This window comes from Pimephales promelas, chromosome 10 (assembly GCF_988280905.1).
Source record: "Pimephales promelas chromosome 10, fPimPro1.hap1.1, whole genome shotgun sequence".
NCBI classification, from domain to species: domain Eukaryota; kingdom Metazoa; phylum Chordata; class Actinopteri; order Cypriniformes; family Leuciscidae; genus Pimephales; species Pimephales promelas.
Window position 1 is genome coordinate 25,132,928 of NC_142778.1, and position 22,856 is coordinate 25,155,783.

General features: G+C 39.0%; 1 protein-coding gene across 2 annotated transcripts; it reads right to left on the reverse strand.

Moving 5' to 3' along the window:
- Nucleotides 1-396: 396 nt before the first annotated feature.
- nup205 (nucleoporin 205) lies at nt 397-21,165 on the reverse strand. 2 transcript variants are annotated; one of them, XM_039650407.2, is made up of 41 exons: nt 21,104-21,165; nt 19,647-19,789; nt 19,160-19,331; nt 18,905-19,049; nt 18,043-18,202; nt 17,738-17,966; nt 17,439-17,603; nt 17,048-17,223; nt 16,667-16,783; nt 16,323-16,460; nt 15,149-15,299; nt 14,859-15,067; nt 14,319-14,501; nt 14,108-14,158; nt 13,360-13,569; nt 13,029-13,266; nt 12,319-12,508; nt 12,083-12,203; nt 11,924-12,002; nt 11,680-11,844; nt 11,465-11,589; nt 10,975-11,089; nt 10,257-10,406; nt 10,105-10,176; nt 9,852-10,009; nt 9,668-9,748; nt 9,386-9,577; nt 9,058-9,262; nt 8,845-8,943; nt 8,412-8,557; nt 7,996-8,309; nt 7,769-7,907; nt 6,950-7,076; nt 6,796-6,869; nt 4,940-5,071; nt 4,178-4,283; nt 3,929-4,086; nt 3,689-3,818; nt 3,439-3,543; nt 3,267-3,325; nt 397-710 (listed from the first exon to the last, which is right to left on the reverse strand). In XM_039650407.2, the coding sequence occupies exons 1-41, from the start codon at nt 21,129-21,131 to the stop codon at nt 558-560; spliced, it is 5,910 nt and encodes a 1,969-aa protein (XP_039506341.2). In that variant the 5' UTR covers nt 21,132-21,165; the 3' UTR covers nt 397-557. The 2 variants fall into 2 exon arrangements, with proteins under 2 accessions (XP_039506341.2, XP_088972480.1); XM_089116354.1 differs by having other exon boundaries at nt 10,105-10,179.
- Between the last annotated feature and the right edge of the window lie 1,691 nt (nt 21,166-22,856).

The following is a 22,856-nucleotide window of genomic DNA, read 5'->3' on the forward strand; positions in this document are numbered from 1 at the left end:
TTTGCTCTGATTATTTTGTGGAATTGTAATAATACATTTACCTGACATAATAAATTGTTATACTTGACTATTCTAACAGACTTTGACTTTATTTTCATTAGAGTTAAAAGGAATAGTCGAACATTAATGTATTAAATGATGCACAGATATCTTTGATAAACCCTTTTCATTTTATGGAGTCAGATGAAACGAGTTAATACATATTAAGATTAAATGTGTTGCATTTAATTAAAATTCACTTTGCTTGGAAAAGACGGAACACGCTTGAAACCTTCACCACGAATCGAACCCCACCATTTGGACCGATTTCGTGCCCCTTTTTACACTTACATTGTTGTTTTTTCTTTAATATAAGTCACATATTTTGCCAAGAAAATCATAAAAAAGAGGCCTGTCTGTTTAGAAAACCATTTATTTACCACATTAGAAAAAAGCAGAAATCCAATAGATATCTTCATAGCAAGACAATTTAATGTGATGATTGTAATCAAAACTGTAAAAAGCACTTGTTTGACACCTAATTGAAAAGAATAATGTTCCGCACTATTTGTGACGGTTTAGCCTTTGGCATGATGCACTAGGCCCCGGATCCTGCGCGTCAGGGCTTGGATGAAGGTGTGACGGGAACGGGTTTTACTATACAGACCCTCGACCTCCAGCAACTTCCTCTGGAGCGGCTCACTGAAGCTGTTCGCTACATCACTCTGTAACTACAAAACAATACCAAGCAGACATTTGTCTCTTATCCTCACCAAGGCATCATTGTGGAATATTTACAATTTAAAATAACTTTTCTAATTCAATATATTTTTAAATGCAACATTCCTGTAATTGTGAAGATGAATTTTCAGCATCATTACTCAGATCCTTCAGAAAATATTCTAATATGCTGAATTGCTGCTTAACTTCTGCAGGGAACCTGTGGCTCAACAACAAAAATATACGCACATCCGGGAACTTTACTGTCTAGACTCCCCATAGACTTCAATACAAAATAACTGCAAAAACCAACGTCCGTACACAGCCGACAGGCGTAAATAACTTAATAAATCACTTATATAAAACATGTCAAGTAATTATATGTCCACCTTCCTGCCATAGAGCGTGAAAGATAATTTTTTTTATGCCCGTAATCAACTAGCCCAGGCTACCTGCCATCATCATCATAAATTCATAATATATACATTAAGGTTTTTTACTTTAAAAAATGAAATAAAATCATTCAGGGGCTTACCTGGGGCCTGTTTCAGAAAGGAGGTTAAGTGAAAACTCTGAGTATGTTAACCCTGAAATGAGGGAAACTCTGGGTTTTCCGTTTCAGAAAGGGGGGTATATCAAACCCAAGAAAGCAGAGTAAGTCAAGCCTGTTTCTGAAAGAGAGGTAACTTATACTCAGAGTCAGTTACCATGGTAACTTACTCTGTGAACCTAACCTGGTCGGGAGCAGGTTTTCTTCAGTAAACCCAGAGTTTCTTGCGGTCTCCTCCCCTTTTTAAAGAGGAAGTGCTGTTTAAACACCAACAATAATACTAAAATGTATTTACACATTCTTTAAGCAATTATATTGTTTGTCCATGGTTTAATTGACTAAATCTGTTTTGCAGCATTTGCCAAAAAATAAAAGGATTAAAACATTTACTAAACTTTTATTTGATTACCACTGTTTTGGATAATATATTTCTATTAAATCATTGAAAAAATTGTAATAAAATTTTATAAGTTATTAATGATAAAAAATAAGATGTCAATCATAATTAAATCAATTATTGAAGTTAGTTGATATTATGTTTTATTGAACAAATGTTTAATTTATTTAACTGTCATTTTAACTGATGATAATAATAACCGTAATTTAATAATGCAGTTTATATATTTAATAATTGTTTAATACCATAAACCGTGATATTTTCTGAGACGGTTCTCATACTGTGAAAGTTTCATACGTTACAACCCCACATGGGGGAGTCCCCCACCCCACCCCCGCTGTTAAACAAGTTACTCAGCAACTTTTACTCATGTTTTAAATTAACTACTTTTTACTTGAGTAGATTTTTAGACTGGTATTTTTACTTTTACTTAAGTAAAAATGTATCAAAGTAATAGTAGACTACTTTAGGTTGAATAACATTCTTCCAGTTTCACCTCTTGATATTATAACAGTTACTCTAAAGTTATTAATTATTAACTACAAATGACATCTTCAACGGTGTAGTTAGATTAATGTAATAATTACTATCTCTAGAAAGTATTGGTCTACATATAGGCTACTAATTGCTAAATCCCATAGACAACCTCAACCACTTGAACAATACAAGGAGGAGAGACAAGAAACTGCACTTTTAATTCTTTCAAATTAACAATATAAAATTGCATGAATTATTCTTGAATTGATCAAAGTGTGTAGAGGGAGAAGGTTACATAAAAATTGTACCTTTTAAAAATGTATGTTAAATCCACTATTGTTTTATACGGAATTGGTCTATAGTTTATGCAAATGTAATTGCATCATATTTTATTTTAAATTACAGAAGAATTAAGAGTAATCCCTTTAATTAAATTACAATATTTAGATACTTGGTAATTAATTACACCCAACACCTCTTTTTGTCCGGCGCTGTTGCCATGGTGACTCATAATATCTGCGCTCCATTGATAATGGCTTTTTATAGTTGTGGTGCACGCGCTTAACTCAGAGTCAGACAACTCAGAGTTGATTGATCTAACTCATTTCAGCTGTTCTGTAACCCAAAACTCAGAGTTTCCCATCTCAGGGTAAGTCAACTCTGAGTTCAAGTTTTAATTCAGAGTTGGTTGAACCTCCTTATTGAAACGGGCCCCTGGTGACTCGATGAGGTACAAATAAATGTCCGGGTAAGACACCTCTGGCCACTGGGTGGGGTTGTTACACCAATTTGACGCTGGGAGAATAAAGGGACGTGTTTTTAAATTGGCCAAATTAAGTTTGTGTATGTATCTTTCACGCTCTATGGCTGGCAGGGTGGACATGTAATTACTTGACATGTTTTATATAAGTGATTTCTTAAGTTATTTACGCCTATCGGCTGTGTACGGACGTTGTTTTTTGCTGTTATTTTGTATTGAAGTCTATGGGGAGTCTAGTTTGTTTTCCCCCAAAAGTGGGCGTGAACCTATTCAGAGACATTCTATGATGCAGCGCCGGTTGTGCGTATATGGCTCGCCAGTTTGCACCCTTCACCAACATTATGATCATTTAAAACTTAGATCACATGACTCCTGCAAAGTACCTGTTCAATATCTTGCTGGCTCACTCTTGACACACTCAAACCTCTGCTGGCACTAGGATCTACACAGAAAGAAATATTGGTCAGAAATGTAATAAACAAGTCTTTCATGCAGTTAAAAACAACCTAAAACTGAACTTTGAAGAAGGATAGTTAACAGGACAGGACAGCTGACCTCTGTAACCTGGCAGAAGCGAGTCTTTGGGGTCCGTGGGAGTGCAGTAGAGCAAGTAGAACTCTAGGTGGCGCCAAATCACAAACAGGCACGTCTCGATGATGTCTTCAGAGAAATGTCAAGAAAAACATGCAACTGCTGTCCACTTTCCAGGTGTCAGATTAGAAAAAATAAACTTAAGAAGATATTTTTTAAAAAGCAAATTGGAGCATCTATAGATGTATTAGGCAATCTTTATGTGTTAGGATACAGGAACAGAGGGCAAGAAGTTTGGCTCTGTTGTTGACCAGCTGGACGAGCCTGCGCTTGGCAAGCACGTTTCTCTGCACAGATGGGATCTTTTCCACTCCACCAGAACCAGACACCAGACCCTGACACAGCTTTGCACACAAAACAATATGTTAGGCATAGGTTATGTCTTTCAAATTCTGAACCTTTTAGTCAAACAAGCAGAGATGGCGATGTGCAGCATCTTTGCATGTATACCTACCTCCTTCAGTTCCTCAGGAGGAAGCTGTTCCACTCGCTCTAGCTTGTTCAGGCTCTGTCTGTGGCTGTCATGGTATCGGAAGAAGTCAGTGGCGCTGTTCTTCAGTAGGAGCAGAACCAATCCCAAACTGGGCACCCGCGCAGAGGGAACGGACACATCTGATTCACAGGAAAGAGCACAGTTAGGTTTACAGAAGCCAGCCAGTATTTTCTCAACATAGACAGACACTACACAGTCACAAAGACCAACCTGCTGGTTCACTCGCTGATGGGCTGAACAGGCAGAGAGAGAACTGGGCTTCAGCTGAGCTTTGCAGCAGTAGTGTCTGGCAGTATTCCATAATATTAGCACAAATCTGAGAAATCACACAATACAGAGTGAAACACCTAAAGGCTGAGACAAACTACTCAACTATGCCCATTTTGCCCTGATCTGCAGTCTTTTGATTCTAGTTGCGTGACAGATTTCACTTTTCACTTTTTTCAATCGCACTCCCACACGCAAGATTATCTACCCCTCCTGCCCGCTTCCGCCAAAATTATGTTTGCATCCCGATCCCCCCGGGTTATTGTCCTTCTATGGAGCAGGAATAGCAATGCTTTTGCGGTGTTAACTCCACAGTTATGTAAACATAGTGGCATTGACTGAATGAACAGCATATTCAATGACACCACAAATATGCAAATAAGAACATTAACTCAGGGTTTAAGAATATACAGAGTAAAATATTAGCATATGAATACCCAGAATTAATTGGTAACCCCGGGTAAATTATGAGCAGTGTGAAATGTGATGCAATGTAACCCAGGGATCTTTAGAATGACCCATGGTCAACTATTTCAAGTGTGAAAAGCCTTATAGTGTATGCTGGGCACAGACACATATTGCACATATTGTTATAATTTATCATGAGACTCTCCATGCAGGTCGAAGCACATGAGTGTTTACAAAGTCAGCAACTTTAAGATGCTACAGAGAAGTAAGTGGGCTCTATGTTTGCTGTGACATCACCTGTTGCATGGCAACCTCCATTTCCTCTCTCTTTTCTGCAAGGTCTCCAGGGGAAACAGTGTCCTCAATCTGCTTCAGGTAGCGAGCGCGATCAGTGCCCACCAGCCGCACGAGCAGAGACAACGACTGACGCTGAAGGAGGGAGAAAGAGGAAACGTCACTCATGTTGTAACCTTCACACATTTACAGAATTTTCAGCTTTAATGATGTCATCTAGGAGTATAACGACTTGCTTGTTTTCCCAATGGCATTGATTATGAATCCTGACGATGCATATGCATCAATCTTGAAACATGGATTTTTAAAATAGAATAACTGATTTAAAATGCTAAGAATCAAAATTAATCACAATTTGATACCGATTCAATGCTTTAAAATATATAAAACATTAGATGACTGCATGCACACATTAATGGAGACGTTGTGAACATTTTTCTCATTCACAAGAAGGTTTTTCTTCAAAAAGTTAGTTTAGAAATCGGTTTAGTAAAGTGCATAAAATTCAAGGGTATAGTCTCTCCATGGAAGCTTTGTGTTTAATGAACCTGGAAGACTAATAATGTTGTGTAGCCTATATATTAACACTATCCAACACAATGGATAAAGGGTTAGTTCACCCAAAAATGAAAATTAAGTCATTAATTACTCACCCCCATGCTGTACCAACCCCGTAAGACCTTCGTTCGTCTTCGGAACACAAATGAAGATATTTTTGATTAAATTTGAGAGCTGTATAACTACCACATTGGCTGCCTAAGGGACTGCCTCTTGACGGCCCAGAAATCAATGAAGAAAATGTTTAAATATCCCAAGTGACTACCGTGGCTCAACTATATGTTTATTAAGCGACGCGAATACTTTTTGTGCGAAAAAACAAACAAAAATAACGACTTTATTCGACTATTTCTTTTCTTCCTTGTAGGCCAGAAACGAGATTTCCTTAGATTTCCACGACGCATGCGCGAGAATTGCGATCTGCTTTACACTACTTCAGATCGCAATTCTCGTGCATGCGTCGTGGAAATCTAAGGAAATCTCGTTTCTGGCGAACGAAGGTCTTACGGGGTTGGTACAGCATGGGGGTGAGTAATTAATGACTTAATTTTCATTTTTGGGTGAACGTTTCTCTTCCTTGTAGGCCAGAAACGAGATTTCCTTAGATTTCCACGACGCATGCGCGAGAATTGCGATCTGCTTTACACTACTTCAGATCGCAATTCTCGTGCATGCGTCGTGGAAATCTAAGAAAATCTCGTTTCTGGCGAACGAAGGTCTTACGGGGTTGGTACAGCATGGGGGTGAGTAATTAATGACTTAATTTTCATTTTTGGGTGAACTAACCCTTTAACACTATCTAACAATACATTTAAAGCCTTTTTAAATCTCAGCATATATAAATTTCTACATGTCATTTTTTAGAACCTATTAAAATAAAGTGATGTAGAATCATTACTAACATGAACAGTAACATCTAATGGACAAAAGGTTTGTTTGTTTTCCCCCTACTCTCCGACACCCTGAAGGTCGCGGTGTAATTCGCACATCAGAGGGAAGCATTTAAATGCACTTAAAAAAATGCAGAATTGAATCATTAATTGAATCACATCGAATATTATTGTGAATCATCTGGAATCTTTCTGAATTTGCGAAAATTGTTCTTGAATTGAATAGAAAACCTATAAATCATAAATTGAAAGAATTCATTCAACCCAAAAATTCACAGCCCTAATGTCATCATAATAAACTGTGACTGGTCTTCTTCCTTACAGTTGTCTTGCATATACTTAATACATTGAAGAGTCAACTAGTTATTATTTTTCCCCCTTTTTTTTGAAATTCTTTTTTTAATATTTCACCTGGAATCTGCCGATGTGCCCCTGTAATTCCATAAGGACGGCACTGTTTATTTCCTGTCCCATCTCGAGGGCTCCTGAAACCCAATTTGACATGCACAGCATTAGTCATGAATCAGTTTGTGGAGCATTTCAAACAGCTGTAGTGTTGCAGCACCTGGCAGTGCAGTCTTGCTGATGATGGCAGTGAGGAGAGAGAGTTCCTGTAGGGCACCCATGCTCATATCTTGACCATGCAGAATTGAATGAATGACATCAGAGTGAACAATGAGCCACTGGAGCACCTATAAACGAAAACACACCGTATGTTTATGAAGCATTTAAAACTATTGATTTTAGAGGCCATTCGGTACTTATGGAAAGGAAAATAGGGGAGGGTCATGTTCTTTTTAAATTTCTATTCATCAAAGAATCCTGGAAAAATGTATCGTCATTTCCACATAAATATTAAGCAGCACAACTGTGACAAGAAATGTTTCCTGAGCACCAAATAAGCTTATTATTATATTAGATGATAATATAAAAGATGTAATTAGGGATGCACCGAAATTTCAGCCACAGGTTTTAGGTCGAAAAAGAAAAACGGGCTAAAATATGAGCTGAAAACATATGCCACCAAATTCAGGTTTCACTCTCACTTTAGCTGTTATCACTGCGTGGTGTGACGCTCAGTTGCTCACGGCCCATGCGAACGCTCTACCCATGTACCACTTATCCTCATCAGAAAAGCTAAATCCGCACAAATAACGTGCCGTTACTTTTTCTGAGTAGACTTGTTTCTGTTTGCAAATAGCCCTATACTGTGCTGTAACATAGTGTGGTATAGCTGTGCTAGGTAACACTGGTTTAAGTATGCAGTAAGATGTAGTACTCCATACAAGTACATACTTATCCAATCGCTAGCTAAACTCTGTTAGCATATAGGAGAGCGATTTAACCTGTTTCTGAGAACATCATTACATGGACGTTTAAGTACCTGTGCTGCCCCCTGCTGGTGCTGTGTGGTGGTGGAGGTCAAGATGACCTGCATCAATCTGAGAGTAGGTAGCAGGATCTGTCTGTATCTCTCTAGAGGATTAGGAATAAACCCTGATGGATCTCTCTGCCCAAACACTCTGAAAGAGAAATGAAGAGAGTAAGAAGGCAGGGTAGAGAAAGTCAAATGTTCATCTATAGATACTTGGACTCTAGTTTGTAGAGTACCTGAGTGCATCGTTTTGAGGGAGCATGTGAAACACCTGACACTCCACCAGCTGACTGACCAGCCCACATCGCAAAAGCTCCATCGCACCCTGGGCTGTCTTAGCCACACGGGTCAGCAGCGCAATTTTGGACTCATAGATGTACAGTGGTTTTAGTAGTGGAGGCTGAGGTGTGAGCAGAGTTTGCAAGGCGGCATCATCTTGTTTCAAGCTCTCAACCAGCACACGCAGGTAACCGCTGTTACACAGGTACACCAGCCACTGGCACTGTCTGTCTATAGACAACACTCTGTCCAACACTGCCAAAGCCAGCATCTGAAAAAGATCATGTCCTCGAGTCAACTCAATAGACTTTTGGAGGTCTTCCTCTCGTTCCTCTTTGACCAAGCAAGATGATGATGACTTATTTGCTCTTACCCTGCCGATCTCATGGCCGTCACAAGCATCTCTGCACACCACTTCCATAAGTGCAGTGCCATAGCTCTCAATAATGGCTAGGTTCTCTCTCTGCAGCTTGGAGAAACAATCTTCAGGGGCAGTCAAACGCTCCCACATGGATGTACCTGCAAATTCAGTATTATATTATAATATTTGTATTTATTATTTAGTATATTAGCATGCATTACATAATATTGTTATGAAAATGTTAAAGACATTTTCATAGGCAGATGCAGTGTGAACATGATCTCAATTTATATAAAAAATTAATATTTATATATATAAATGAAGCCTCAAAATTGTAGGTAGCTAAATAATGCTACCTTCTGAGTCAATCATGATGGCCAAAAATGCTGTCTAAGAGTGTATGTGTATATGAATAAAATATCCTATTCAGTATGTTCTTATATACCTGTCTGCAGTGTCTCAGGCTCGTCAGGTTTCTGGGCAATTTGCAGGTAGTAGAGAAGGGCACCATAAAGGTGAGCCCGTAGACGCTGGAAACCTCCACCTTGATGCAAACAAACACCAGGGCGTAATACAAGAAAGTTAACCATTTAACCTCTAACATGGTGGAATTAATTTACCAAAAACAACTGATTAGCCTTAATGTGACCTTTCTGACCTGTGCACAAGATAAAATCCAGCAGCTTCCTCAGAATGAGGTGAAGAGCGGAGTTAGCGATCGAAGCAAATCCTGATCCAGAACCACCCTCTGGCCCCGCCCCCTGCTGCTCAGACAGAACTGATTGGCTGAGGTGTGCTGTTAACGTGAAGACAGCCCCAGCTACAATCGGCATCAATTCACCCGCAGCATCTTCTGATAACACCTAGAGAAAAGAGAGAGAAGGCAAGTCAAATTGCTGTTCCACATTTGGACAAAAGCATCTACTATAAGCAAATCAGCGTAAAAAACACAAACACACTCAGTTCCTTTCCATCTGTTGTCCTACCTTGTCGTGCAGGTCCAAAAGCAGGTCTCTGATGATCAGCTGGCGCTGGTCAGCTGGGATGAGCTCTGAAGGACAGGCCGTGAGGATGGTCTCCACCAGACTCCTCCAGCTCTGCAGAGCGTGACGCTTGGCACTGAGACTACGCCGCACACGGTTCCTCTCCACCACCTGCTGCAGGACTGAGTTCACTTCCTGATACCGACAGAGACCATGAAAGAATCAGTATCAGCAAACACATTTTTTGTATCTCTTGCCTTCAAGAGATAACAGAGATGCATTCACCTCCATCAGCAGGGGTCTTTGCCCAATGGCCGCCATGCCCTGCAGTGCATTGATCTCTGCAACTAAAACTCGGCGGAGCAACTGAAACATGATGAAGCAATGAAAGAATTAATTGCATGTTTTATAATACAATAAATTACAGTATGAGCTCCAGTGCATTCAGATTGGTGAGCCATCCGCATACCTTGACGTTACAGACCGTGTGTCCCTGCTCATTGACATGTTCACAGTTGGTGATGACCTGTTCTATCTGAGCACGCTCAAAGAAGTCCAGCTGCAGAAGCTCCGGGGCCTCCTGACTGAAGTCTATGGCATCCAAAACGCTCAGCAGCCTTCTGCGTACTGAGATCACCAAAAAGCAATGAATGGTTAACTAAATATAATCTAAATCAGATGGTGCCTTCCTATGCTAAATGGGCGGTCGGACTTTCCCTTACCTTTGGAGACAGTGCCAAAGTGCAGGAAACCGCTGACTGATCTACTCTCCTCCTCCATGCCTGTCTCTCCATCTGCTACAGGCACAACGTGGCACATTTACTTCAGTGTGGCTGGCTGGTCATCATAAGGAACTCTGGGAACTCATACATACCTGTATGTAATGTGTGTGGTTGGTCATCGAGGAGGAGGTTGAGCAGTCTCTGTGTGTGTGAGCGCTGGCGGTTCAGTGAGGTTACTCTGAGCTCAATGGCTGTTGTCTTCATCAACCAGGACATCTGAGACAGAGCAGCAATCTCATTCTCTGTGGGACATAAAGATGGAATCAATCAGAGGCATTAACAGTTGTTGCTATCCCTCCTTTATGTGAAATTATGATTAGTTGGTTACAAATCAAAGATAAAAAAGGTGTCTGGATGGGCTACTACACGACACTTCTGAGAGGCTGTTTTCCTCCCTTTGTCATGTTTAAAATGGATATTACACTACCGTTCATAAGTTTAGGTTTAAAAACATAAATGTGCTTTTGAAAAAACGTCTCTTATATTCAAGGTTGCATTTATTTGATGAAAAAGACCAAGTAACATAGTAATATTGTGAAATATTATTACAACTTAAAATAACTGTTTTTTTAACAATCTTTGATTAATAGAAAGATCAAAAGAACAGCATTTATTTGAAATGGAAAACTTTCGTGACATTATAAATGTATTTCCTGCTACTTTTGATCAATTTAATGCATCCTTGCAAAATAAAAGTGATCATTATTTTTACAAAAATTATTCCTGACCCCAAACCTTTGAACGGTAGTGTACATCTACTGGATTTTGGACACACAAAATCAAAACAAAGAGTGCAGACAGGGAGCAGACCTGATAATATGAAAGGCAAGTGCTGCAGATGAGAGAACAGGAAGTCCTGACTGGTCCTGAGGTATCGCATGGTGGGCCCAGAAGTGTCCGGACACGCGCACAACTGATAGATTACCTAGGACAAACACACACAAAATATATTATATAATATTAAAATATTATACATAAACACAAATAAATTATGTTTTTTTTTAAATCAAATTAAGACTTTTTAAGATGTAATGTAATGTTAGATTATATAATATAATATGTAAGGAGTACTCAAAACCATACTAAAAATATAACTACAAATAGTAAGCAGATAAAAATATATAATAAAGTCTAGTTGCGAACTAGGTACTACAAAATACTTTTTAATGGATTTAAAATCAGGAGATTTTAATTTCAGACTTTTAAGATTTTTTAATGCCCCACGGGAACCATGATTTAATAGCATATTTTAGATTTTAGATTGCAGTGTCTGAATGCAAATTGGTTAAAGTGTGTGTACCTGGTAGCAGAGTTCAGCTAGTTGAGGGGCCTGTTTGATGAGCACAGGTCCAGAACGCCACTCACAGCCCCTCTGGAGCAGACCGAGGATCGCATGTAGGCAGCTCCGTGGACAGCCAAGAACACCTTATTTATGGAAACATGACAATAAGGAACAAACATTTCATGTTTCAGGCATAGAATAGTATGTGTGAGGTTCTGCATTTGAGATCGTACCTGGGTCCTGCAGGTTAGTGGAGGAAACTGGCTTCTTCACTTCATAGCCTAAAAGATACAGGCCCAGGTTGGGGCCCTTTAGGTCCAGAGAGGTAATCAGAAGGTTCAGGATGTGGATCTGGGTTTCATGACGGATCCGGGCCACCCGTTTCACAGGGTCTGCATCTGAACCAAGAAAAAGGGGTGTTAGATGCTGCTTTAAACACGATGACATTTGGCAATTTTCTGATTTTTAAGGACTCACCATCTGCGCTCACTCCCTCCTGAGCTTCCTCACTGTCCAGACACTCCACAAAACCAGCCATCAACTTCTCACTCACTGCCTGCTCATTACAAAACAGTTATTTAACAAAACATATTTAAAGCAACTCCAACAACCTATAGACAGTGTGAGGTCTCTTACTTGATCATGCGTGAAGTCTCCAACCAGTCTTGCCTGAATGTTTGGGTAGCGTGCGATACGGCGCAGGATCTTGGCACTCTGGAAAGCAGCAGCAGGGTTAGAGCTGCTGTGGTACAGGTACCTGTGAAGGCCAAACAAATCAAATCAGCCACATATTAAAGCATTCCTGAAATTATTTGAAGGGAAATGATTTAGCTGTGAACAATATATGGTAGGTATACATGTGGAAAGCAGACCTGGCAATGTTGGTGATGTGATCAGCACGTCTGCTCTGAGCACTGACGCCCTGCAGGAGCTGTTCCACAGGGGAGACCAGTAGCGATGTCTGACTTTCTCTCAGCAGATCCATAAACGTCACTTCCTTCTGCAGGGCCAGCTCCAACAGACACAGACAGTGCAGCACTGCCGACTCCAACTGCTTCTTACCTACAACAGCAGCACCAACATAATGTTCTAAACAAATACAAACAACTAGAGTATTGCAGCCATACCAGTTGTCAGTCACATGATCCTTCAGGAAACGTTCAGGATTCTTTGATGAATATAAAGTTCAATAGAACAGCATTTATTTAAAATAGAAATATTCATATAAAATGTCTTTACTATCACTTTTGATCTATTTAATGCATCCTTGCTGAATAAAAGTATTAATATCTCAATATCTCATTTAGAACATAAGTTAAAGTTTTCATGTATTAAACAGTAAAATTCATGTACTTTAAAAATAAAATCATTATTTATATATTGAGTGTTTAATATTCACCAGTAAAAATTGTGTAAAGTTGTCAGCTTACAAGTATTGGCCACAAAACCCCAAAATTAATATTTGAATAGGCATTCAATTAAATTAAGCATTAAATAACGTTTTAATTACTTGGTAATGAGTTGTTAAGTGTTACTAACAAATGTGACAGGACTTAAAAAAATGCAGAGCAGGCACACTGACCAGGGAAGGGGGCGTAGGTGTCGAGCTGTCGAGCGCCCTCCTCCAACAGGCTGAGGCACAGAGAGAGGGTGGGCGAGTCATTCAGCAGGTGGAACATCAAGCTGTGCCCTGGAGGCTTATGGGCCAGCACCTGTTCCCCCTGCAGTTCCACCATCTCTTGCAGGAAGTCCGATGGCTGCGGCTCATATTCTCTTAGAAGTTTGTGAAACACCTCTAGCACTGCCTCAGCTACCTCCCACTGCAGAAAAAAAAGGAAATAAAGATACAAGACCAAAAATGGAGGCGAGAAAGTGATTAGAGAAATGTTTAAATCTAGCAGGCTACAACAAACCTTTTCTGCTGGCCGACGGTAGGCACGTGTGGGGAAGGCCAGAAACACAGAGTCACGCAGGAAGTCAAGATAAGGCTGAAAGCCTGGTGCACGCAGTCCTGCTCCAAGATTCACCGGGAGTGCACTCTCTACAAGAGTACTGATCAAATGACAAAAGGCTCTCGTGAGTGGATACTCCTCACAGCTCGATTCAATCTCGTTCAGCTCCACCTGTTCGATGAAAAAGAAATTAGTGCCACAGTAAAAACACTTATATATACAAACACACATCACAATTAATCAAATTAAAACTGGAATCGCAATATGGCTTAGGCTGCAGTTTAATTAAATAAATGTATACAATGTCGGTTGTGGTGTGAAGCGTGCTTCTGTGTCCTTCACAAGAGCAGGTCATGATCCAGCTTCTCAGGCCCAGTGTCTCAGGTCATTATTCAGTCTCGCAAGTCACAGTAAATGCTATCTCAAATCCATATCCATAAATATTGTACTGTGCTGTACAATAAAATTATTATTAAAATTCAAATTCAAATTATATAAAATTAAATATAAAATATAAAATAAAAATACAATTCAAATTATTATTTTTCTTAAATATTTTATTTAATATTTTTATTTAGTAATACTACCAATCATAATAATCTATCATACATTTCTGCCCTACAAACAGGCAAAGTCGACTATTTTTTTAACAACATTTTTGTAATTTCCTAATTTCCAAATACTCAGCATACATGACAAGAGACTATACCTCAATCCCAGCTGCCTGTTTCTGTCCAGGGGCTTTTACTGTCTGCAGGATCTGGTGGGACATTGATCAATATTATTATAATCAAGTCAACTCAACTGAAAAAAGTAAGAAAAAAAAAGTTTAAAAAAAAAATTTGTACAGCTAATTCAGTCAAAAAATTCATTATTTTAGTGTAGGTCAGTTTAGCATTGTAAGTTGGAGTTTTATTCACCTGTGTGTACTCCAGAGATTGCCAGAGGGAGGCAGCGATCTCAGGTGATTTGCCAAATGCGGCGAGAACATCCAAAACTTGAGCTTTCAGCACGGGCTGAACACTGCACTGCAGCAATCCCAGCATCACCACCACAGGAGTCCACTGGGGGTGTTCACAAAGAGCCAGACGAGCATTCTCACTCTGAAAAATAGAAGAACATGTTTGAACGCTGACATACCATGAGCACTTTTACCTGCTAGATGATGTGACGAGGGCTGGGTTTCGAAACTGATTTCCTAATTCACTAATTGATTTGATTCAATAGTGATTTATTCTTGAATATTTCAGTTTTACTTTGAAATCAAAATGAAAAAGTGTAATTTATTCATCAATCTGACTGAATCAGATTCAATCAGAATCAGCGAATGAGATGCATCCCAACTTGCTGAAATTTTAAAGTTAATATATACATATATATTGCTCAACATTTAGAATTATAATTGTTCAATTAATTAACTGATATAGTGATCTTTCACTATATAAATGTGTGTGCTATACCCAGGTGATGATAGTGGTAAGCAGCTGGAGGAACGCAGTGAGGCCTTCCAGCTCTCTCTGAGTGATGCCTCTGATGGGCGGGTGGCGGTACTGTGTGCTGTCGGCATTGGGCACGTCACGTCGCAGGTTCTCGTGGTAGAGCATGAGAGAGTGAAAAAAGTGCTCCCACGACACTAAACTGCCCGACACTCCAGCCTGCCGGTTCTCTCCTGAAACAATCATCATAACAACTTGTTTACAACAGCACTCACATTACACTATTCACATTTAAAATCTGAGGGTGCAGTTACCGTGTGGAGCACCGTTGGTTTTAAGCAGACTAAAGCAGTAGTGCGAACATTGAGGGCCATTAGCAAGTCCTTTCAGCATGCGCAAGTAAGGGATGTAGAGAGTAGCAGGGAGCAGATCACCCATCTGACGCACAAACTTGGAGAGAACCACCTAAGGTGACACATAAATGTATATTGAAATTTAGGACTTTATTTCTGGGGTTTAAACCAGTAATGTTTCATGCCACATCACCCCAGCATATATCTGAACACTGTGTATTGTAGGACTTTTTTCTATATAAAATACATCTTTAGTATGGTTTAGCAAAATTAGCAGTAGTGGTGTCGAAATTAATCGTTCAGTAGTAGACCAAAACCGATTATAAGGTACTGACGCTTTACTGACGTCATTTGTCGCGTGTGTTATGTCGCGGTAGCATACAATGACAGAGACACGAGTGCGAGTAATTAAAAATGCTCCAACTACTCTAAAAGCCAACATCTGAGCACATCTCAGCTTTTATGAACAACCTGGTAAGCAAAACCTGGAGAAGACACGTGCTGTGTGCGCTCATGTCACGCATAAATAGAATATGCAGGAGGTAATACCACTAAATTGATAAACCACGTTAGCCGTTTTCACCCCGAGCTGTTAACGCATTGCAGAGCGGATGAGCTCCAACGTCACCCGAATCCACAGCCAAATACAAATCATTCACCCACCCCAATAATTTTATCTGATTTAAGTAACCCGCACCCGATGGTCAAATTACAATTATTCTGTGTTGTTGTTACGCGTGATTATAAATGGATGATCGTCACCTTCAACAGCGGACTCAGCGACGAATGATGCGCGCATCTCTAATGGTAAAATTATACACTTATGAATGAGCAATGCTTTTAAATGAACATTTCTTTAAAACAAAATTGATTTGACAGAATTTCATTTTCTTAATGGCATAAACAGGCTTTACTCCCTTGAAACTTAAACTGGAATGTCACTGTTTCTGTCACTGTGACAACAGGCGCACACACACAAGCACATATCACTTTTTAATTAAAATTGAAAATTGAGGATGCGGTGCATCATGATATCGAATTGAACTGAATCGATGACATGATAATCGTAATCGAACAGAAACTTGAGACCAGTGTAGGTTCACACCCCTAGTTGCCAGGCATTTTTCTGACATACCTGTTTGTGAGGGGGTCTTTGGGGAGGTCCTCCAAGAAAAGATCCAGTGAATGAAGTGTGCTGAATAGACTCAGATGGACACCAGAACTCCAAGGCCAGCTCAAGTTCAAATGGATCTTTACTGTAAAACTCTCCGATCTGAAACACATTATTCAGCATTAATTACAATAGTTCAAAAGTGCTGATTAGTGATATAATGCAAATGGGGGCATGAGATCCTAACTAAATAGAATATTGATGATATTTTAGAAGAAATGCGTGAAGATGCAATTAGATGTGCTAAAAAGAAATGCTGAAGAATTCATCAAGTCTGTAGTACATGATAAATGTAAAAGGATGCTCACAAGGATCATGAGGTGGTCCAGGTCCTTGCGTAGAGATGATGGTGGCTCGCTGCCCATCTGCAGAGCCATGTGGATCAGTCGCGCATCTTCATCGGCACGGTTACGCAAATGCTTCACCTGCAAACAACACAATTTCTTAATAAAATGTTTCTTGAACATCCCTAAAGGATCACGTGACACTCTAGACTGAAATAAAAACCTTTTTTTTACATATTCAAATAGAGTTAATTTGAACTGTAATAATACTTCAGATCAAATAAATGTAGCAGTGATGAGCACTGGAGACTTGTTTTTTTCAAAAATCTTACAGAGTCCAAACTTGTGCACGATAGTGTACAGTATATAAATATACAGCTAAAATGCATGCATTTCTCCTTGCACCTTCATTGGCATTAGAGCCAGGAAATCAGTAATCAGAGAATGCAGTCGGCGTGTGTAGAATTCTTCTTGGCTGAAGCCATCACTTCCCAGGATGCCTTCTGTCAGGAAAAGGAAGACACCTCCCAAAAGCGCCTGGTCTGCCAGAGCCTCATCTGCCTCAGTGTACTCCACTAGAGCTGAAAAGAAAATGAATGAAATTGGGCGATAGTACATTAACCCGTTAACACGTTTTAAAAGTTGGTCTACTATTGCATCAACTATAACAAACTATAGCATATACAGATAATGTAAAAGCAGTACCTATGACGTTTCCTGAAATAAACAGCTGAAGCAAAAGTGATTTTGTAATCAACAATGGGCTAAGCTATGGAAGGGGTTGTCGTGTAGATACCTGCGCCCTGTGGAAGTTGTGACAGGGCCCGCAGAGACAGAGCCCAGGCCAGCTGCACCACTGCCTGCAGTCCTGGAAGCTTCCAGCCCTGACCCTCCACCAGCTGATTGTGCACTGCAGCCACATACTGCTTCTCCGTCAGTAGAGGCGAGGCCTGAAGCAAATCTAATCAACACACACAAAATGTATTTGTGAGAATGTAATAGTATCTACTAAGTAAACAACGTCATACTTGTATCAGTGTGGGTCATAATAAAGCATTTATAGCAACCAACAATGGTTGAAAAAAGCATGAATACCTTCTCTATCCTCTGTTCCTTGCTCCAGAAAACTAACATCCAGACAATAAAGCAAGGCCATGACTAAAGCAAGGTTGACGCTATCCAATGAGCCATCAGCCTCGGCAGTCACCGTCTCCAAGTGACTGATGAGAGCCAGGGTGTCATCTTTGCTTAGAGGTGACTGGCATGTCCAGGCAAACAAACACTCTGCCAGAGACTGTCGGCACTCTTTGATGAGGTCAGAAACCTGTACCATATGAAAAATACTAATTTAATACTGTCTATTTGCATATGTAATAATCATTATGTATAGGATGCTTCACCTCTTTCCTGTGTTTCTCATTGCCAAGGCCCCGCTCTTTCTGAAGCCTCTCAAACACACGGGTCACGTTGACATCCGAGATCAAGTTCAAGATTTGCTTGGTCAAACCCTGAGCCATCAGCTCATCTGTGAATCGTGTGGTGAGATTCACCAGTTCAGGACTGCATGGGAAGAAATCATGACAATATTACATAAAAAAAAAAAAAAATCAAAGAACAAACGACAAAAACACAAATGAGTTGTTCCGTTGTTCTTTTGTTTTTTGTAATGAACACTGCACACTTCTACAATCTATCTGAAACCATGGGTTGCCCCTGGTACATACAATTTTGACAAACTCAAACTCTTATTTTATGATTTGACTTAAAATCCTATTAAAACATGAAGTTGGGACAGAATTCTATGATATTTTAAGCTTTTACGTATCTGGATGTTAACAAGTGGCTAAATGGGACTACAGAGGCTGTCAGGGACATTAAACGTTATCACGCCAAACAGGTAAACTCACTGCTGTCTCTGCTCTCTTTGTGAAGATTATCTTAAAGAACAAAATGTGTAAACATTTGCTGGTCACAGAGCATTTTTCATCACTTTTCCAAACACCAATGAAAAATTGTATGAGTTTAAAAGAATGCTGGCATTTAGATGCCCTCAAAGCTAACAGAGAGGACTAAAAGCTTCATGCGCTCTGTAATAAAGATTAAGGGTGCAAAATCCCAAATTTCTATAATTCTGGGAGATGTTGAGTGGAGCAACCAATAACTTCTGAACCTGTTTCCTAACAGGGACGTATGGGAGAAGCATGGAAGAATGAGTTTTGTGAGACCAAGTCATGGAGGATGCATGAAGGAAGAACAGCAAACCTCAAGTCAAGTGTGAACGTCTTCCCGTGCCTGGACTGGATGAGCGAGCGGAGCGAGTTGGCCACACAGCGTTTGCCATCCCAATAAAGGAGCACAGCTACCAGGCCTCGAGTCAGGCCGGGGAAGTGAGGCTGCTGGTGCTCTCCTTAAAATACACATGAAGATCACATTATTACCAAGCCTATTCACTGCAGTGATATCATATGAGGAATGTGCATTTCAACAGTCCCGAACGAGTATGTTGAGTGTGTGTACCTGCCAGCAGCAGTTCAAGGGAGGCTAGTTCTCCCAGGTCAAAAAGGTCACTAAGGATGAAGGCTTCTGAGATGAGCTGCTCAGGAAGCAGTCGTGCTCCCTGCTGGCCCTGAATAGCAATGCCTTCAGTGCTGGCTTTCCGAACCTTCTCTCTTTGTTCCGCACTCTTCGGCTGTTTTGTGCAAAAAAAAAAAAAAAAAAAAGAATTGTAAATAAATTTAGATCTGTTTCGTAAATTTATTTATTTTTTGTTTTTTTACTCAAAAGAATGAAGACTTTAAATTAAAAAAGACAAGCACACAAGTCACATGGATCACTTTTATGATACTTTGATGGCATTTACAACAAATGCTAGAATGTATACAGGAAAAGTAATCATAATTTCCCACTAAACTCAAAAGTACAATTACAGGTTTCCTTCCTCATGGGTCGTCTTTATAAAAAAAATACTGAAATGTTTTTGAATCTATGGAAAGTAAAAACATACTGGGTTTTTGAAGAGGGAGAGAAAGTTGGGTTTGTGTTTCTTCAACTGGAGATCTAAAAGATGAACGCTCTCAGGCTGGCGGCTCCATATGGCTCCCTCCACGGCTTCCCAGAGCTCCTTCAGCGGGCCCCACAGACTGGCTCCTGCAAACCGATTCAAGATAATGGCAAAGAAAATTTGGGTTATTATGTCACACATTAAAAGGGGTTTAAGAGACACTTAATTATAATGTTCAGTATTATCAACTGACTGCACCGACACTATCTTATGAGAACAAAACTTTTTGAACTGAATTGAGATGGACGATGATGACTGTTTTCTGCAGAGCTGCTTTGATTCATAATTGACAGACGTTGCAACATCGACATTGTTACTAAACTGAACTGAATTAACATTGAACTGACTCAATCAGAATAATGACACCATTGTCTTCTTATAACTGAACTGTACTAATTTCATAATTGATGAACAGTTATTGAACTGAACACAGAACTGGCTTAAGCTGATTAGCTGAATAATGACAAAACCTTCCTTTGTAGAGCTGCTTTACAGCAGAATTTGAATTTGTCTTATATTTCAATCAAGTTTGCATTATTGATTGTTATTTTCCTGTTTATTACTGATAATCTTCTTTGAAACAATCGGTATAAAATCCCTAAACAAACAGAGGTAACTTGACATTAAATTGTAAAATCCATTCTGTTTTCTGTATAGACACCATCAATGACTGTTTGGAGGATAATTACATAATGTATTATCTGAATTGGTTATTATTGAAATTCAATTTGGCAATTTGTCACAAAAATGCTTTAGTACTACCATGCTGAGTTGCCTTGACTTAAAGTTAGAGGTTGATTATAACAGCATTATCATAAATGCAGGAGTTTGTAAAAAGACATGTATGGACAACAACTTGGATATCAACTTCAAATTTACTGACAACCATGAAGTACGTTCACTTCTGCAGTAAGCAAAATAGGAGCAAAAATTTATCCAAAAATAGATGCCATTACTTATATTTAACTTACTATATAATAATACTACGCTAAACCAGATTCTTAAATACACATTAAAACATTTTAGACTTAAATCAGACATTATCTTGGCCATTTAACCTTATTTACAAACACAGAGCGTCTGCACAAGATAGTTGTAAAAGACATTAATATTCCAAATAAACAGCCTTTTCTGGTCACAAAGAGATGATGGTCTTACAATGAATTTTCCTGTAATAATAATTGTAATAATGTGGGTAGATAATAATAATAATGAATGTGGTGCGACGCATTTAGCTACACACTTTCGGCATATTTACTAATGAAGTAAGGCTAACAGAGTCGATTAAATTTTTTGTACTTTAAAACTATTAAATTAAATTGGTTTAACTGATCAATATTCGATACTCTATGCTATATAAATCAAGGAGTATGTTTATAAAACAGAATATACATTTATACCTGAATTTACCGCCATCTGCGTCGCCATGTCTGAAGTGTGAGTGGGCTGCCCCGAATTTTGCCTGCGTGAAAACATAACTTTCAGTTTCTTTTGTAAATAATTTATTTAAAAATTATTTATATTCGTGTAAATTTATGTATTTAAATAATTGTTTGTTTTGTTTCTTGACAACATGGTTTTGTTACGTTACCGGGTAAAACACAGATAACCTCTTTAGTGGAAAAAAAAAAGTTGGTAGAATGGTAACGTTAAATCGGCTTAAACCACTGTCTATGCCTTCACTCGATTACTGAAATAAGCAAGGAGTTTTAGTGACCGGAAGGTTGAATCTAATTGTTTTAGTTTTTTCTAAACCATATTTATCTAATTTATTAGATGTCCATTCTATTATTTATTGTTAATTCGTTGTTATTTACGCGTATATTGCACATACCTTAACATAGACAGCTTCACATGATACATGTTCCTTTTCTCATCGCTTCTAAGAATGGGCTAATCACAGTCACCTGTGGTTATAGGGATATCCATGGGGTTTCATAAAATAATATTACCGAAGGTCCGTTGACAAGATCATATTTGCATTTGTATGACGTAAGCAGATTGCAGCATTTATAACACGTAGGCGATAATAATGTAATTGTGCATCACTCTTTAAGATTCAGAAGATTCAAAACTAAGACGTCCTAACTAGTTTTCTGAGCCGACAAGCGCCCCCTCGAGGAGCCATTACGGGAATTATGAGAGGGGGCCCTCCACATCAGTGCCCGATAAACTGCCTGACAACAATCCCAAGATGCGTAGTAGTGCCAGAGCCCGTCTATTGGTGCCCTTTTTAGTTTACAACAACCACAAAGATTTTCATCAGTATAAAATAAACACATACAAACTCCCATACCTGTTAGCTGAAAAATCAGCATCCATTTGTGCCTTTTTCATTCAGGCCTAATTAAAATTATGTTTAGACGTGCAATCAAAATAGGCCTATTACTTTATGCATTTATGTTTTCTTTTGATGTTATTAGTTATGCATCACCCCTCTAAATTAGTTATAATCTACATATCTCTCCTCCTTTCACATGATGATCTTTTCCATACTTTTGGATATTTATGTGTGTATTTTTTTTTTTTTAATGTTTAATGTTTATATTGTAAATGTAATTGGGTATTATTTGGAGGTTTTTTATTATTTGACAGTCCTATATATGAGAGCTTGTCTTGCTTTGGTTGTTGTTCTTTTTGTTGTGTGTCTGGCCTCAGGGGTAGGAGGTGAAAATAATTTTAGCAATTTTTCCATGAGTCATTCATTGCCTCAGGGCTGTTTTTTTTCTTCTGAAAATGGCCTTATTAAATAAATGAACAATTCATTTCCAATCAGGTCAATGGGATACATTTATAAAAACAAGAACCTAAAAACGTGCACAAAGATGTAAACAGAGTGTAAATGTGATAGTTTTCTTTTTTATATCAGTATATCAGATCACATCAACTGAATCTTGGAAACTCCATTTGAGACACAATGCCATACATGGTGTAATATTCAAAGAGAGAACTTCTTCTGGGAAAATGGGTCTGACTTCAGATCTTGTTATTTCAGCTGTGATAATACATATTTTTAAGAGCCTACTTTCAGTGTCTGTGACACAGTTCACGCAGACCTACTTTTGCTGCCAGCTGTTCAACACAGCCCAGTTACATAAGAACCCCTGGAATTAAGACTTGCTCTACTTTCATTGCTATTGCTTATTTTGCTTT

Coding starts and splice junctions, on each gene's coding strand:
- nup205 (XM_089116354.1), bottom strand. CDS start 21,131: ATGGCGACGCAGATGGCGGTAAATTCAG. Junction 18,203..18,904: donor ACGTTCACACTTGACTTGAG/GTTTGCTGTTCT, acceptor CTTCCCATGCAG/TCCTGAACTGGTGAATCTCA. Junction 15,300..16,322: donor AAAGACCCCCTCACAAACAG/GTATGTCAGAAA, acceptor GTGTCACCTTAG/GTGGTTCTCTCCAAGTTTGT.